Source organism: Meles meles, chromosome 9, assembly GCF_922984935.1.
Source record: "Meles meles chromosome 9, mMelMel3.1 paternal haplotype, whole genome shotgun sequence".
Classification (NCBI taxonomy): Eukaryota; Metazoa; Chordata; class Mammalia; order Carnivora; family Mustelidae; genus Meles; species Meles meles.
Window position 1 is genome coordinate 13,797,298 of NC_060074.1, and position 13,826 is coordinate 13,811,123.

At 41.9% G+C, this 13,826-nt stretch overlaps 1 protein-coding gene across 3 annotated transcripts in view; it reads left to right on the forward strand.

Annotated features, from left to right (window-relative positions):
* The window catches only part of CDK15 (cyclin dependent kinase 15), an 82,376-nt gene that overhangs the window by 19,604 nt on the left and 48,946 nt on the right, over positions 1-13,826 (forward strand). For all 3 annotated transcript variants that reach the window (XM_046018067.1, XM_046018068.1, XM_046018069.1), the window contains exons 7-8: positions 5,537-5,660; positions 8,142-8,262. In XM_046018067.1, the coding sequence (XP_045874023.1) occupies positions 5,537-5,660; positions 8,142-8,262 (245 nt within the window). The remainder of the gene's footprint in view (positions 1-5,536; positions 5,661-8,141; positions 8,263-13,826) is intronic.

Consider the following 13,826-nt stretch of genomic DNA (forward strand, 5'->3'; position numbering starts at 1 on the left):
CCCTGCATCGGGCTCTCTGCTCAGCAGGGAGCCTGCTTCCCTTCCTCTCTCATTCTGCCTGCCTCTCTGCCTACTTGTGATCTCTGTCAAATAAATAAAAAATAAAATCTAAAAAAAAAAAAATCTTATAAAAAAAAGTTCCCCTTAAGATATAGAGCCATGTCTAGCCATTTTCCAAGCAGCATAAACTTGTCAGTCATTGCCATCAATGCAAATGTGTCTTCAGAAGTACCGAACAATTAAAAAGAATTGCATTCAAAGGAAGGAAGTGAAACTAAGCCATCATAAAATAAATACATTCTTCATGGCAGACTACTGTGGTCTGTGATGAAGTTTGTGCTGTATTTACAGCTCCCCACCAGAATCAGCAAACAAAGTACCCTCGTTAGGTCGAAATCAGTTACCTGTTTGCCTGTTCTATCCGCTCGTGTTATAAATGGGACCAAGTTCCATTCCCCAGTCCCTGGAATAGAAATAATAATAAACTCTCAACTCTCTATAATTCTATGTCTGCTGTAAATTTTAGAGACCATTTCATTTCATACTTTTCATTCCCTAAGATTTTTATTGGCATTAATTTGTCCTTGATATAATCTATATGAAATTTCTATATGAGGTACTCATTCATTTAATTAATGTTTATGTTCTTTTAGTCATTTACTCATTCAAGAATGATTGAGTACTTGGTATTATATTAAGTTCTGAGGCTTCAATAATGAATAAGTTGTGTTTCTTATTTTCAATAAGCTTGAAGCCCAGTAAGATATATGGACTTAAACAAGTAGTAAAAGGGGCGCCTGGGTGGCTCAGTGGGTTAAAGCCTCTGCCTTCGGCTCAGGTCATGATCCCAGGGTCCTGGGATCGAGCCCCACGTCGGGCTCTCTGCTCCGCAGGGAGCCTGCTTCCTCCTCTCTCTCTGCCTGCCTCTCTGCCTACTTGTGATTTCTCTCTGTCAAATAAATAAAATATTTAAAAAAAAAAAAAACAGGTAGTAAGAAACAAAGTGACAACAGCTACAGCCATGTTAACTAGAAATGCGGTGAGAACTCAGAGTAAGGGGACCCACTCCAGTCTTGGAAGCAAGGGGGAAAAGAAGGTTTGAGGGTTGAGGAGAGTGAAAACATTTAAAAATAGCTAGTGGAGATAGGATAGAGCCCTCACTAGGCCAACCAAGAAAGAATGTCTAGTAGTGGGTTGAGGACTCTTGGTGAGAATGGAAACCATTACATTATCTGCATGATCCTGGGATTTCCTTTTTAATGACAGTGCTGACCAATTCAGATAGAGGAATCGAAAAAGTGGACAGTTGGATTGATTCAGTGTTGGGATTTTGCCAGACATGTGAAAGAAAATGACAGTTGGGCAAGAGATTTGAGTAGATTGTCAAGAGAGAGGTTAAAATGATGGTCAAGCTTGCGAGCTGAGTCGAATCTGAAGGAAGGAAGTGAGGCCAAGCAGGTTGTTGGTAGCTAGGGAAAGAGCAGAAGAGTCAAGGAACCAGGGGTATTGATTAGGTTGATGGACACTTGGAGAAAGAATAACCGAGAAAGCACATTTTCAGGCTTGAGTGACTCTCATCCCTGGCACTGTGCTAAAGGCTTAGAAGGATAAAAAGACATAGAAGACATGCTTTCTACTCTCTCAAGGGCCTTACAACCAAAATCAAGAGATGGGAAATAGGCACCAATCTTACGACAGGACATTTGTGAATTGTGAATAACACCAAGTGAGAAATGAGACCAAAATAGAAATAAGACCCAGTGTAGATAGATGTCTTCGCATTTTAAGAGCTTTTATGAAGCCAAATGTTAAAAGATGCATTGCATTTCAAGAGCCTGGGATAGGGGAAGATGTCGGAGGAGGAAGGAATGTTTTCAGCAAAGGTACAGAGCAGAGACGCAGAAGCGCGGAGCAGAGCAGTATGGGATGTGTTGAAGGACGAGGATCCCAGAGACGTGGACCATTAGGGTTAGAGGAATCACAGAGCTTTTCAGGCTTCACGTTCTGACCCATTCGTGGGTTATGAAATCAACTTGGTGATCAGCATCTAGCATTTTAAAAAATTAAATGGAATAGAGGAGAAGAGAATAGAAAATATTAGAGTATATTATACCTAGTAAAAATAAGCACTATTTTGTGCTTTGGCTCCCGCTGAAGCTGTACTTGTACCTCTGTACGAACACAGGATACGTATGTGTTTCTTATTGTAAGTTGCAGCAGGGAAAAAAAAAACCCAAAACCTTAAAAACATTGGGCTGGTCTAACTTCCTTATTTTGCAGAATTGGAATCTGAAGGTTGAGAAGACAAGTATTTTGCCTGGGGTTACAGAAACAGCTTTTGCCATTGCTAACCGTGATTCTTGCTTAAGATCCTTTCCCACTAGTGCTCATACTGCATCTCTGGTGCCGTTGGCCTGACATAGAGAATTTCTTAGTGCGATCAGGGTACATAGGCCTGGAGAAATAGATGGGCTAGGTGGCTGAGAGCCTTATTTTCTAGGATGTGGACTCTATTTCTTAGATGGTAGGGTCGTTAAAGGGACATTAGTTGAGAGAGAATGACATGATCATAAGGAAATTTATGTAACTGTGGTCCAGGAGTTGACTGATGTGGGCCAGCCCAGGGCTTCTCAAAGTTCCGTGAGTGGACGGATGACCTGGGCATCTGATTCAGGAAGTCAAGGGTGAGGCCTCACGGTCCAGATCTCTAGCATAATCTCTTTGATTGACCAGAAGAATTACAGATCTAGTAACAGAAACAGAAGAAGTTGATTTGGAGAGGAGGAGAAGAGTCCTGTTGTAGACAGGGTGAACTCCTAATCGAGGTGGAAATCCAAAGGGAAATGAGCAGTAGACAATCAGAGAGGAAGTCAGTGCCCAGGAGGAAGCTATAGGCTGGAGATGTAGACTTGGGGGTAATTGGCGCTTGGAGTTTGTAGTTCAAGACAAGAGAGTAGATAACCCAAAGAGCAAACACACAAAGATAAAAGAACTGGTTATAGAACTCTTTTCTTTAGGGGTCAAAGGAGGAACAGGACAACAGGAGACAAAAGGAAGCAGCTTTTCAGACTGTAGAGGATCCAGGAAAGTATACTCTCTTGGAAGTCAGGGCAAGAGACAATTTCAGAGAAGGCATGGATGGTCAAGATGGCCACTAGCTCCAGGAATATGGTTGAAAACCATATTTGACAGCAGTCAGACTTGACTACTTTGTGGCTTTGTGAGGGCTACGCTACTTAACAGAGGGATTTATCAGGGGTATATGGTTTTCCAATCAAAGCAAGTGGGGCTGGAGATGAGTGTCCCCTAGCAGACACAGCAGAGAAAATGCTCAGTCTGGCCCAGATAGCACTAACCCGGTGAAATGATTTTGTTCCCAAGAGCCTCGCTGTGTTGAAAACAGGACTTTCATCCCGGGGGTCTGGGAAGCCTCTCTGGAAAGCATCACCCACAACCTGGCTTGACAATGACTGAGAACCAACACCATTGGGTTGGGTTGTGTTATCGGTGAAGCTTGGGCCAGTGTGAAGGAAGGATCCAGGTCGCAAAGGATTCAAGAGGGAGGTTAATCAGGGCAGACTAAGTTTTTAAAAGTGCGGCTATAAAATCCCATACATTGATACTGCCGTGTGTTACCATGTAGGAATGCTGACGGACATCCAGGCGGAGCCGGGGAGGAAAGGGGCCGGAGAGCGAGGAGGTGGGAGGCGCGGATGACTCATTAGTGAGAGCCGTCTGCACTCCAACATGAAAGGCATTGCAGGCTGGCCCATGCAGAAGTTCTGCCTCTGACTCAGCCTACTGATGCTCCCTTTCCCTGTCATGTTTTAATTTGCTTTTCTCTGGTTCTCAGAATGGTGTAGAGGAGTTAGGCAGGTCCGAGTTTGAGTTTTGGCCCTGACTGTTTCTTGACATGTTTTTAAAGTTTCCTTGAGCCCTATTTTTCTTATCTGCAAATCGAGGACCAGCTTATCTCCCTCACGGGGTTATTTTGATGATTCTGAAAGGTGCTAAGTGTGCAATAAATGTTGTTCTCCCTTCCTCCCTTCTGTCTCTGTCCCTCTGTTGTCTCGAGCTCTCTCCTTCCTTGGTGTTCTCACATTGAAAGGCATTATCTGTGAGCACACAAGGTAGCATCTTCTCTTTTTCCTGCATTTTTCATTGGTTCTTCATATTGTCTTTTCCAGAAATATTTGTATTTATAGCTGATTGGAAAGTTTAAGGGTTGGTATAGGAATTTCGTATTTTGGTAACTTCATGGTCTGATGAATGGGAAAATGGATAGTGTATGTGTGCAAAGCACCAATATGGGAAAGCACTGGGGAAACTCAGAACCAGTGAGCATTTGAAGTAGGAGTTGAAAGAAAACTTTCACGTCCTTAAATGGCTTGTGAGGCCAAGGTGAGACCTGCATGGAAGTCCACGGCTCCCAGACTCCTGCTCTGGTCAGACCGCACTCCCTTCAGCTTGGCTACAATTTATCCTACTCATTGTTGGGCCAGTACAGGTCCCAGCGTCTCTGAAGTTCCTAATTTCCAGGATGTGATGGAAAAAGTGGATCTATTTGCACAGCTTTGCATCGGCTACTTTGTCTGCCTCTCCAGGAATGCTGGAGCCAGGATTTTCTCTTCTAAATTGTCAGAACATGTTCTCAGTTGGCAGAGGTCTTTGTAAACACTAATGTTGGTGTTTCAATTCTCAATTGCCAGTGGCCCTGGAAAAGAGCAAAAGACATTGGGATCCTAAGCAATCTTTTTTTCCCCTTCAGCTTCTATACTGGGGAGAACCTAGAAATGTTTTCGGTTTCTGTGTCTTCTTTACCACATGCAACTTTGAAAAATTTGGGCCCACATTGTATTTTTCCTTCTTCTTTCTTCTCTCTGCTATTTATTCCTTATTCTTTTCAGACTTTTTTTTTTTTTTTGGTCTAATTTTGGGGGGTCTCTCTTCCCTCTTAATCAAATGGCTGTATTATAGCTTGTTTTCAACTTTGAACTTCAGACTTTAAAAATAGGTTTAAAAAGATAATGGTTCCTTTATTTCCTACTACCTTCTAAAGATATATTTCCCAGTCTGGTCTCCTTGTGTTATGTTTTTAAAAGGGTTTCATATCAGAGAGCTTGGAAAACTCAAGCAGTTGTAAACCTTAGAATATCATTTCCAGGTCAACTTTGATCTTATATGCCAAGTTCATCGGTGGGAAAAAAAAAATTAAATCTTTCACATCTAAATCAATAACTAGTGTTCCAAAGGAAACTTCAAAGTTTCCCTTTAGATTTTTAAGGAAGGGTAATTCCTCCAGTATCAAAGAAATGAGATGTCAGGAAAAGGCAGAATCCCTTTGTTTAGGACATGATCTGCTAACTTGACTTTCCTTGTCTCCGCGCCCCCCTCCCCTGAATGTAAAATCTTCATATTTTTTTGTTTCTCAAGAGACACTTTTACTATATTCTTTCAGAGGACTGTTTTTGATTTAGAGGGGAAATCAACACATAGTGGCTCAAATCTGCTTAGATAAGGTGTTCATTCCTTCCAGCTTTTCATGTTTCAACTTTTGCGGGGCTTGGCGTACATCCACCACCAACACGTTCTTCACAGGGACCTGAAACCTCAGAACTTACTCATCAGTCACCTGGGAGAGCTCAAACTGGCTGATTTTGGTAAGTCTCCCCTCAAGTCTCCTTCTGGGCTATGAACAATGATGCTTTTGTGTGCACATGTTTAAAACATTGACGGGGCCTGGCCCTTGAAAAGTGGAGGCCCCGGGAAAGTGATGCTTTGTGAGGATGTCAAACTACCCTAGAGACAGGGCAAGCTGGGTAGCATCTAGAATTCCATCAAGCTCCAGCCTAACCAGATCCAAAAATTTGGGCTCCTCTAGAGCCCCGTGGCCATTTTTTATAGAGAGACGTGTGTAAGCGAACTGTTCCTAGAAGGTTTTCCTACATGTGAGTGGAAAGAAAAATTCTTTTTTTTTTTTTATTATTTTTTTTTTTAAAGATTTTATTTATTTGACAGAGATCACAAGTAGACAGAGAGGCAGGCAGAGACAGAGAGAGGAGGTAGCAGGCTCCCCGCTGAGCAGAGAGCCCGATGCGGAGCTCGATCCCAGGACCCTGGGATCGTGACCTGAGCCGAAGGCAGAGGCTTTAAGCCACTGAGCCACCTAGGTGCCCCTCTCTGACCTCGTTTTAAGAAACATTTTATTTGAGAGAGAGAGAGAGTTCTCACGACACTGGAAAGAAAAATTCTGTCAGAATAGATCCAGGTTATCCCATGATGACAGGATAAAGATGTAAACCCCGGATTACAGGATGGACTCCTGCTGGAATAGAGACCCCAGGGCCTTTGCTCCTGCACACCTATCCATAGAGCTGTCTTTGTAGGATTACCTGAGGTTTTTGTCCCATCGGAGTGACATGGATTTCCCTGGGGTATCACTGTATCTTTCCATTCTAGCACTTACCACAGTTCATAATCATACACACGTAGATGTGTGTGATGATTTGGTCTCTTCCACTGGACTGTAGGCGTTAGGAAGGCAGCTTGAGTTCATCTTACTTGTCATTGTCTCTCTAGGGCCGGACACCACAGTAGGTGCTCAGGAAATATTTGTTGAAAGATTGGAGCTGAGGAACCACTCTTCTTTGCTTGGCAGATATCAAATGGTTGTGCTATAACTGCAAGGCTTTTTTCTGACATAGTAGCTTTCGTCTGGACCAGTAAGCATTTAATAGATCCTCATTCCTCAACTCCCCACAACTGAGAACTCATCTACTGAGGTCTTTCCCCAGCTCTAGATCGTGTGATTCTGTGAGATGAGTAGCTAACTGACAAAAGTACTAATAGGGGCTCCTGGGTGGCTCAGTCGGTGAAGCGTCAGACTCTTGATTTTGGCTCAGGTCACAATCTCAGGGTCATGAGATCAAGCCCCATGCTGGGCTCCCTGCGGGGCATGGAGCCTGCTTAAAATTCTCTTTCTCCCTCTCTCACTTCCCCTCCCCACCTCTTAAAAAAAGAAGTAGGGGCACCTGGGTGGCTCAGTGGGTTAAAACCTCTGCCTTTGGCTCAGGTCATGGTCTCAGGGTCTTGGGATAGTCCCGTGTCGGGCTCTCTGCTCAGCCGGGAGCCTGCTGCTTCTTCTCTCTCTCTCTCTCTCTCTGCCTGCTTATAAAATAAACAAAAAATAAAAAGAAAAAAGAAAAAAAAGAAGTACTCTGATATTGTAGAAGAAAATTTAAGAGTGATGTGTCCAAGGTCTTACCAAACTAATTTGGATTAGCGGTCCCCCCTTGCAATTTACTAAACTGGGGATTCCTGGACTGCAAAAATGGAGGACAATCATATTCCTTGTGAACTGAGTTCTGTTGCTATGACTGAGATACAAAAGTAGAGGTTGTAAACATGTTAGAAGCTTAATTTGTTGGGACACCTCTGTGGCTCAATCGGTTAGCCATCTGCCTTTGCCTCAGGTCATGATCCCAGGGTCCTTGCTCAGTGGGGTGTCTGCTTCTCCCTCTGCCTGCTGCTACTCCCTGCTTGTGCTCTTTCTCTCTATATCTCTCACTCTGACAAATAAAATATTTTTTTTAAAAAAATAAAACTTTAAAAAAAGCAGCTTAACGTTCTCTCATGTAACAGTCTAACCTAAGTAGTCAGAGCTTGTATGGTGGCCTGTGGAGCCTTGACCCATGTCCTTCTGTCACGAGGCCCCACCATCCTTAGGGTATCCTCCGATTACATATTTAAAGATGGCCGCCACCTCCTCCTTCTCATTACAGCTTGGAGAAAGAGGGAAAGGGAAGAATCCTTAATCCCTCCAAAGGCAGATGATCTAAAAGCTCACACATTCGTTCTGTTTATAGCATGTAGGGAAGAAGTTGGTCACCTCAGTATACTCACCTGCCAGGAAGGCTACATCTGGCTGCAATGTAGGCCAAAATTTGAGAAATTCACTTGATAAGGAGGTCCACGAGGGTCAAGATAGTTGAGTGACTCTATTAAAAGCACCCAGAGTTTGTGTATTATTTTTTAAATGTTGATTACTCTGCCAGTTATTAACTCCTTGGTTGCATACATCGATTCCTGGCTCTCCAGGAAGTCCCAGGAGAGTGAGTTCTGTGCTTTTCTTCTTTGGTCAGGTCTCGCTCGGGCAAAGTCCATTCCCAGCCAGACATACTCTTCAGAAGTTGTGACCCTCTGGTACCGGCCTCCTGATGCCTTGCTGGGAGCTACTGAATATTCCTCTGAACTGGACATATGGTAAGAGCTCATGCCAAGAAAATGAAGAAAATGTGAGTCATTTTACCCGTGCGGATTCCTTTATCATCTGTATTGCATTTTTTAAAATAATGCTAATAATGACAATCACATTTATATACAGAAACAGAAAGTGTTTTCAAATATACATATCATTTAACTTTTGCCATTATTTTGCAAGTTTTTATGGTTAAAGAAATTGAAACTCAGAGAGATCTGGCCCAAGGCATATTCTGAATCCAATATTCTTTCTACTGTGCCTATCTTCCTAGCCCTTCTCTTCAGTCCTTGTCTTTCCCCCTTGTCCTCAGAGAAACACACACCCAACTCTCCGACCACAGATATACACACACACGTTTACACACTAATGCTCACATAAGCCCAGTTCCGATCCTGGAGAAAAAGGCACACAGACCATGATTCAATAAACCGGATTTTAGCACCAACTCTATTTCTAATTAGTTACTCTGGATTATGTAATCTTGAAAAGCATGCATCTTCTTTGTGTCTGTGTTTCTCCATTTTAAAAATGAGGTTAATAAACTCTCCATGAGAGGAGCCATAGTGTAAGTATAAGAGTCAGGTAGATGTTCCCAAGTAGAACCACATCACTGGGGAGGTTCTTGGATTAATGGGGTGCTACGGTGAGTGTGGGATCACTCATCATCCTGAGTGGCAATGTTACGCTATCAGATCTTATTTCTGGAAATACCTCAGTTATCCGCGGCCCACCGTGAAATGTGTGGTGACTTTACAATCATAGCCACCCCCTCCAAAGGCAACAAAACATATGGACACCCTTCAGTTCCTCAGGAGGTCTTATATAAACAAAAGGCCTTGTTTTAAAGAAAATTAATAACGGATTTTTTAAAAAATTAAATAGTATTCTAAAAGGCGAAATTAAGCTTTTGGATTTGCCAGAGAATTGAGAAAGGTTGCAGAAATATCCCTCCAGTGGATCTGGAGTCATTGATTTCCCGATACCCTGTGCCATTTCTAGAAATATCACCAGCGAGTCAAAATCCTCCCGCAACTGTCAGCTCTCACAGCTCTGCGCTGTCACTTCAAAGGCCTGTGGCGGGCTCTGTTTTTCTCAGAGCTTAATGATGGCTTCCTAGTCGTGCTTCACAGACAGAGTGAAACTTCTGCTCATCACTTTTAAACTTTGTTTTATTATGGAGCATTGAAAGCATTCAAAAAATAGACCCTATAGGGGCGCCGGGGTGGCTCAGTTGGCTAGGTGTCTGCCTCTTGATCTCAGCTCTGGTCTTGATCTCCCCATCATGAGTTCCAGCCCCGCACTGGGATCCACACTGGGCATGGAGCCTACTTAAAAATAAAACAAAACACACACATGACAAAATATATACATCAGTGATTCTCAACCAGGACCAATTTTGCTCCCCAGGGACGTTTGGCAATATCTGGAGACATATTTTATTGTCACAGCTGAAAGGGGTGTGTTGCTGGCATCAAGTGGGTAGAGGTCTAGGATGCCCCGATGATGCACAGGACATTCTCCTACAACAAAGATTCATCTGGCCCCAGATGTTAACAGTGTCAAGACTGAGGAAGCTGTTGTAGATAAAGAAGCATGATAAGTGAACTTCATGAACTTACTACCCAGTGTCACAACTAGAACACACTCTCATATTTCCAAGGGCTCCTTTCCCAAGAACCTGCCCCTCCACCAGACTGGCTTTGAACCTGAATTTTTTTTCTTTTCTTTTCTTTTTTTTTTTTAAGGGAATTTTTTTTTTTTTTGAGGATTTTATTTATTTGAGAGAGAGAGAGAATGAGAGAGAGCATGCGGGGGAGAAGGTCAGAGGGAGAAGCAGATTCCCCGTGCAGCTGGGAGCCTGATGTGGGACTCCATCCTGGAGCCCAAGGATCATGACCTGAGCTGAAGGCAGTCATTTAACCAATTGAGCCACTCACGCGCCCTGAACCTGAATTATTTTTTCCTTTTTTAAAAGATTTTATTTATTTATTTGACAGACAGAGATCACAAGAAGGCAGAGAGGCAGGCAGACAGAGAGAGGGAAGCAGGCTCCCTGCTGAGCAGAGAGCCCGAAGGGGGGTTTGATCCCAGGACCCTGAGATCATGACCTGAGCAGAAGGCAGAGGCTTTAACCCATTGAACCACCCAGGCGCCCCTGAATTTTTTTCTTATCGTCGTTCCTTGACCCCTTCTAAAAATCATATTTTTACATTTTTTCATATGTTCTAAAGATATTGTATTTGAGTAAAAATGGCATTATATTGTTTTTAGCCTTCTGGGCCTTGCTTTTTTCTATTCAAGATGTTTCTAAGATCATTCATGTTGATGTAGCTATGCTTTATTCCCTGTTGGTGGACATTTCAGTTAATTAGCTTGGTTTTTTATTTTGTTTGCCTTTGTTGTGCCGAATATACTCGGTACTCATATTTAAGGATGTCTCTAGAGTACCTACTTAGTGGATTTGCAGTGTCACAGGGTATATAAATGTTCAACTGCCTGAAATAGCGCCGAGTTGCTTTCCAAAGTAGTTGTAACAGTTTACACACCAGCCGTGAGTTACAGCCCTTTATCCATATCTGCAACAACTCTATAATCAAGTGGGTAGAATGGTATCATGTCATGATCTAAATTCACATTTTCCTAATTACTAATGAACTTGGACACCTTTTCATGGATTATTTGCCATTTGTGTTTCTCTTCTATGAGAAACTTGTGTCTTTTGCTTATTTTCTTTTGGTCTCTCTGTCTCTGTCTCCCTCCATCCCTCCCTTTCTTGATTGATTGACTGATATAGATTCTTCCATTCTGAATATGAACCCTTTATAGTTATGTATGATGCAAGAAGTCTCCCCAGTTCATGGTTTGTGCTTTCATATCCTTATGTTGTCTTTTGGAACAAAAGTTCTTAATTTTAATATTGTTGACCTTATCAAGTCTTTTCTTTTATGGTTAGTGCTTTTGTTTCTTGTTTAAAAAAATTCTTCCCTGGGGCGCCTGGGTGGCTCAGTGGGTTAAGCCTCTGCCTTCGGCTCAGGTCATGATCTCAGGGTCCTGGGATCGAGCCCCACATCGGGCTTTCTGTTCAGCAGGGAGCCTGCTTCCCGCCCCCCTCCGCCTGCCTCTGTCTGCCTCTCTGCATACTTGTGATCTCTGTCTGTCAAATAAATAAATAAAATCTTTAAAAAAAAAAAAATTCTTCCCTCCTTGAGGTCAGAATGATATTTTCCAATACGTTCTTTTAAAAGTTGTAAAGTTTTTCCTTTCATTTTAAATCTTTAATATACTGGAAATTGATTTTTGTCCGTGCCAACCAATTGTCTCACCCCAGGTTCTTTGGTGATCTGCCATGCCAAATCTCTCATATATCAAGTTTCCAACACGCAGAGGTCTGTGTCTGGGTTCTCTACTCTATTCTGTTCCACTGGGGGGTCAGCTTCTCTGTCACTGCCCCGGTGTCCCACTATATTAATTTCTATAGCTTTATAATGATATTTGATATCTGGTAGGACAAGTATCCCCACCTAGTTCATCTCCTTCCCTTAGGAGGGTCTTGGCTACTTTTCCCCTTTGATTTTTCAATATACATTTTGGTTTTTTGTTTGTGTGTTTGTTTTTAAATATTTTATTTTTGTGTAATCTCTACACCCATTGTGGGACTTGAACTCAGAACCCTGAGATCAAGACTTGCATACTCTACCAATTGAGCTAGCTGGGTGTCCCATGATTTTTCATATACATTTTAGATACAGTGTTTCCAGTTTCATGAAAAATCCTAGTGGGATTTTCATTAGAAATTACATTGAAATTATAGAACTCTGAGGATAACCAACACCTTTGTAATGTTGTTTTCCAATTTTTAAACACAGTATATCTATCTGTTTGGTTAGTCCTTAATGTCTTTTAGTAGTTTTATCATTTTCTCTCTAAGCTCTTACATGTCTAGAGCAAAAGTGCTTGTAAGTCTATTTCTGTTGTTTATTGTTTCTTTTGGTTCTTGCATATAGTATCTTTTTCCCCCATGCGTGTTGTCTTGACAGTTATATGCTAATTTACCTTGAAATTTCATTTGTGGGATTTTTTTTTTTTTGAGGCCTTGAATGAGGTGGGTTCCCTCAGGGAAGATTTGCATTTGATTTTGCTATGTGCATTATTTCTAAAGAAATTGATTTTTGTATTTTATGTAAGTGTTGGTCTGCCCCTCAGATCTTGAATTCCTGATACCATTCCCCGCTAAAAAGAACTCAGATATTTTGGAAAAATGGCCAATTCTAAGGCTGGGGCAGGGAAAGTATAAGGTGAGTCAGGAACACCCTGGTGGGCCAGAACATTTTTGTTTTTAATAAAGTGGTCCAAAAATGACCAAAAATCCCCAAAAATGATGGGAATATATCAAAAGGACAGGGGAAGCAACTTGAAGAAATGTCCAAATGTCAAAGATGTACAATTTGAGTACAATTTGACTTATAATCCAAGCAAATAATGTGAGTAATGGATTATAACCCACTGAATAAAATAGGAATGCATGAGCCCATATTAAGGTTAGCTAACTAATGGATAAGAAAGGAAACACCTCCTTCCTGTAGCACTCCAATTAATAACAGGAGAAGAAATGATGGACTTAGAAAACCACTCTTTTGCAGTATAGAAGTCATTGGCTCAAGTAAGAATTAACAGTGCCAAACTAGAAAGTTTGATGAGGAATAAAAAATTTATATAGTCTCGAAATAATTGCCAGGAAATTATTTATCAATTACAAAGAAAAAAAAATAGTAACTTTATAGTAAAGAAACTTGGCAGATACCACATTCACCAAGTGATTAGAGTTAATATTATCAATAATGGGACTCACTGACACTGGGTGCCTCCTAATATGGGGCTCTGAGAAGGGTACAATATCACGTATGGGGTTTTCCTGCAAAAAAAAAAAAAAAAAAATCCCAAACATCTGGTAAATTAACTCTGTTTGAGTGACATTCTGCAACATAACTGGCCTGTCCTTTTTTTTTTTTTTAAAGATTTTATTTATTTATTTGACAGAGAGAGATCACAAGTAGGCAGAGAGGCAGGCAGAGAGAGAGGGGGGAAGCAGGATCCCTGCCAAACAGGGAGCCCGATGCAGGGCTCGATCCCAGGACTCTGAGATCATGACCTGAGCCGAATCCAGAGGCTTTAACAACTGAGCCACCAGGTGCCCCTGGCCTGTCCTCTTTTAAAGGGTTGTAGGGGAGGGAAAATTTCCCTCTGTCCTCTTAGAGTCTATGGATGAGCCGGCAAACTGACAACAGATTAATGGGGGAAAAGCATATAAATTTTATTTGATGTTCAGTTTTATGTGACATGGGGGAAGGGGCTTTGTAGAGAGAAGAGAAAACTCCCAAAGAAGCAGTTAGGCTTGGAGGCTTTTGTACCATTCTGACAAAGGATGATAAATTTGTAGGGAAGTGATAAGACAAAAGAAAGAGGTTTCTGGACTCTTCAGTGGCAGTAAATTGTGGGCTGGACTTCCTCACAAGGGGAATTTATGCCCTACTTTCAGGCATAGACGGGGGAGGCAGAAAGCTCATCA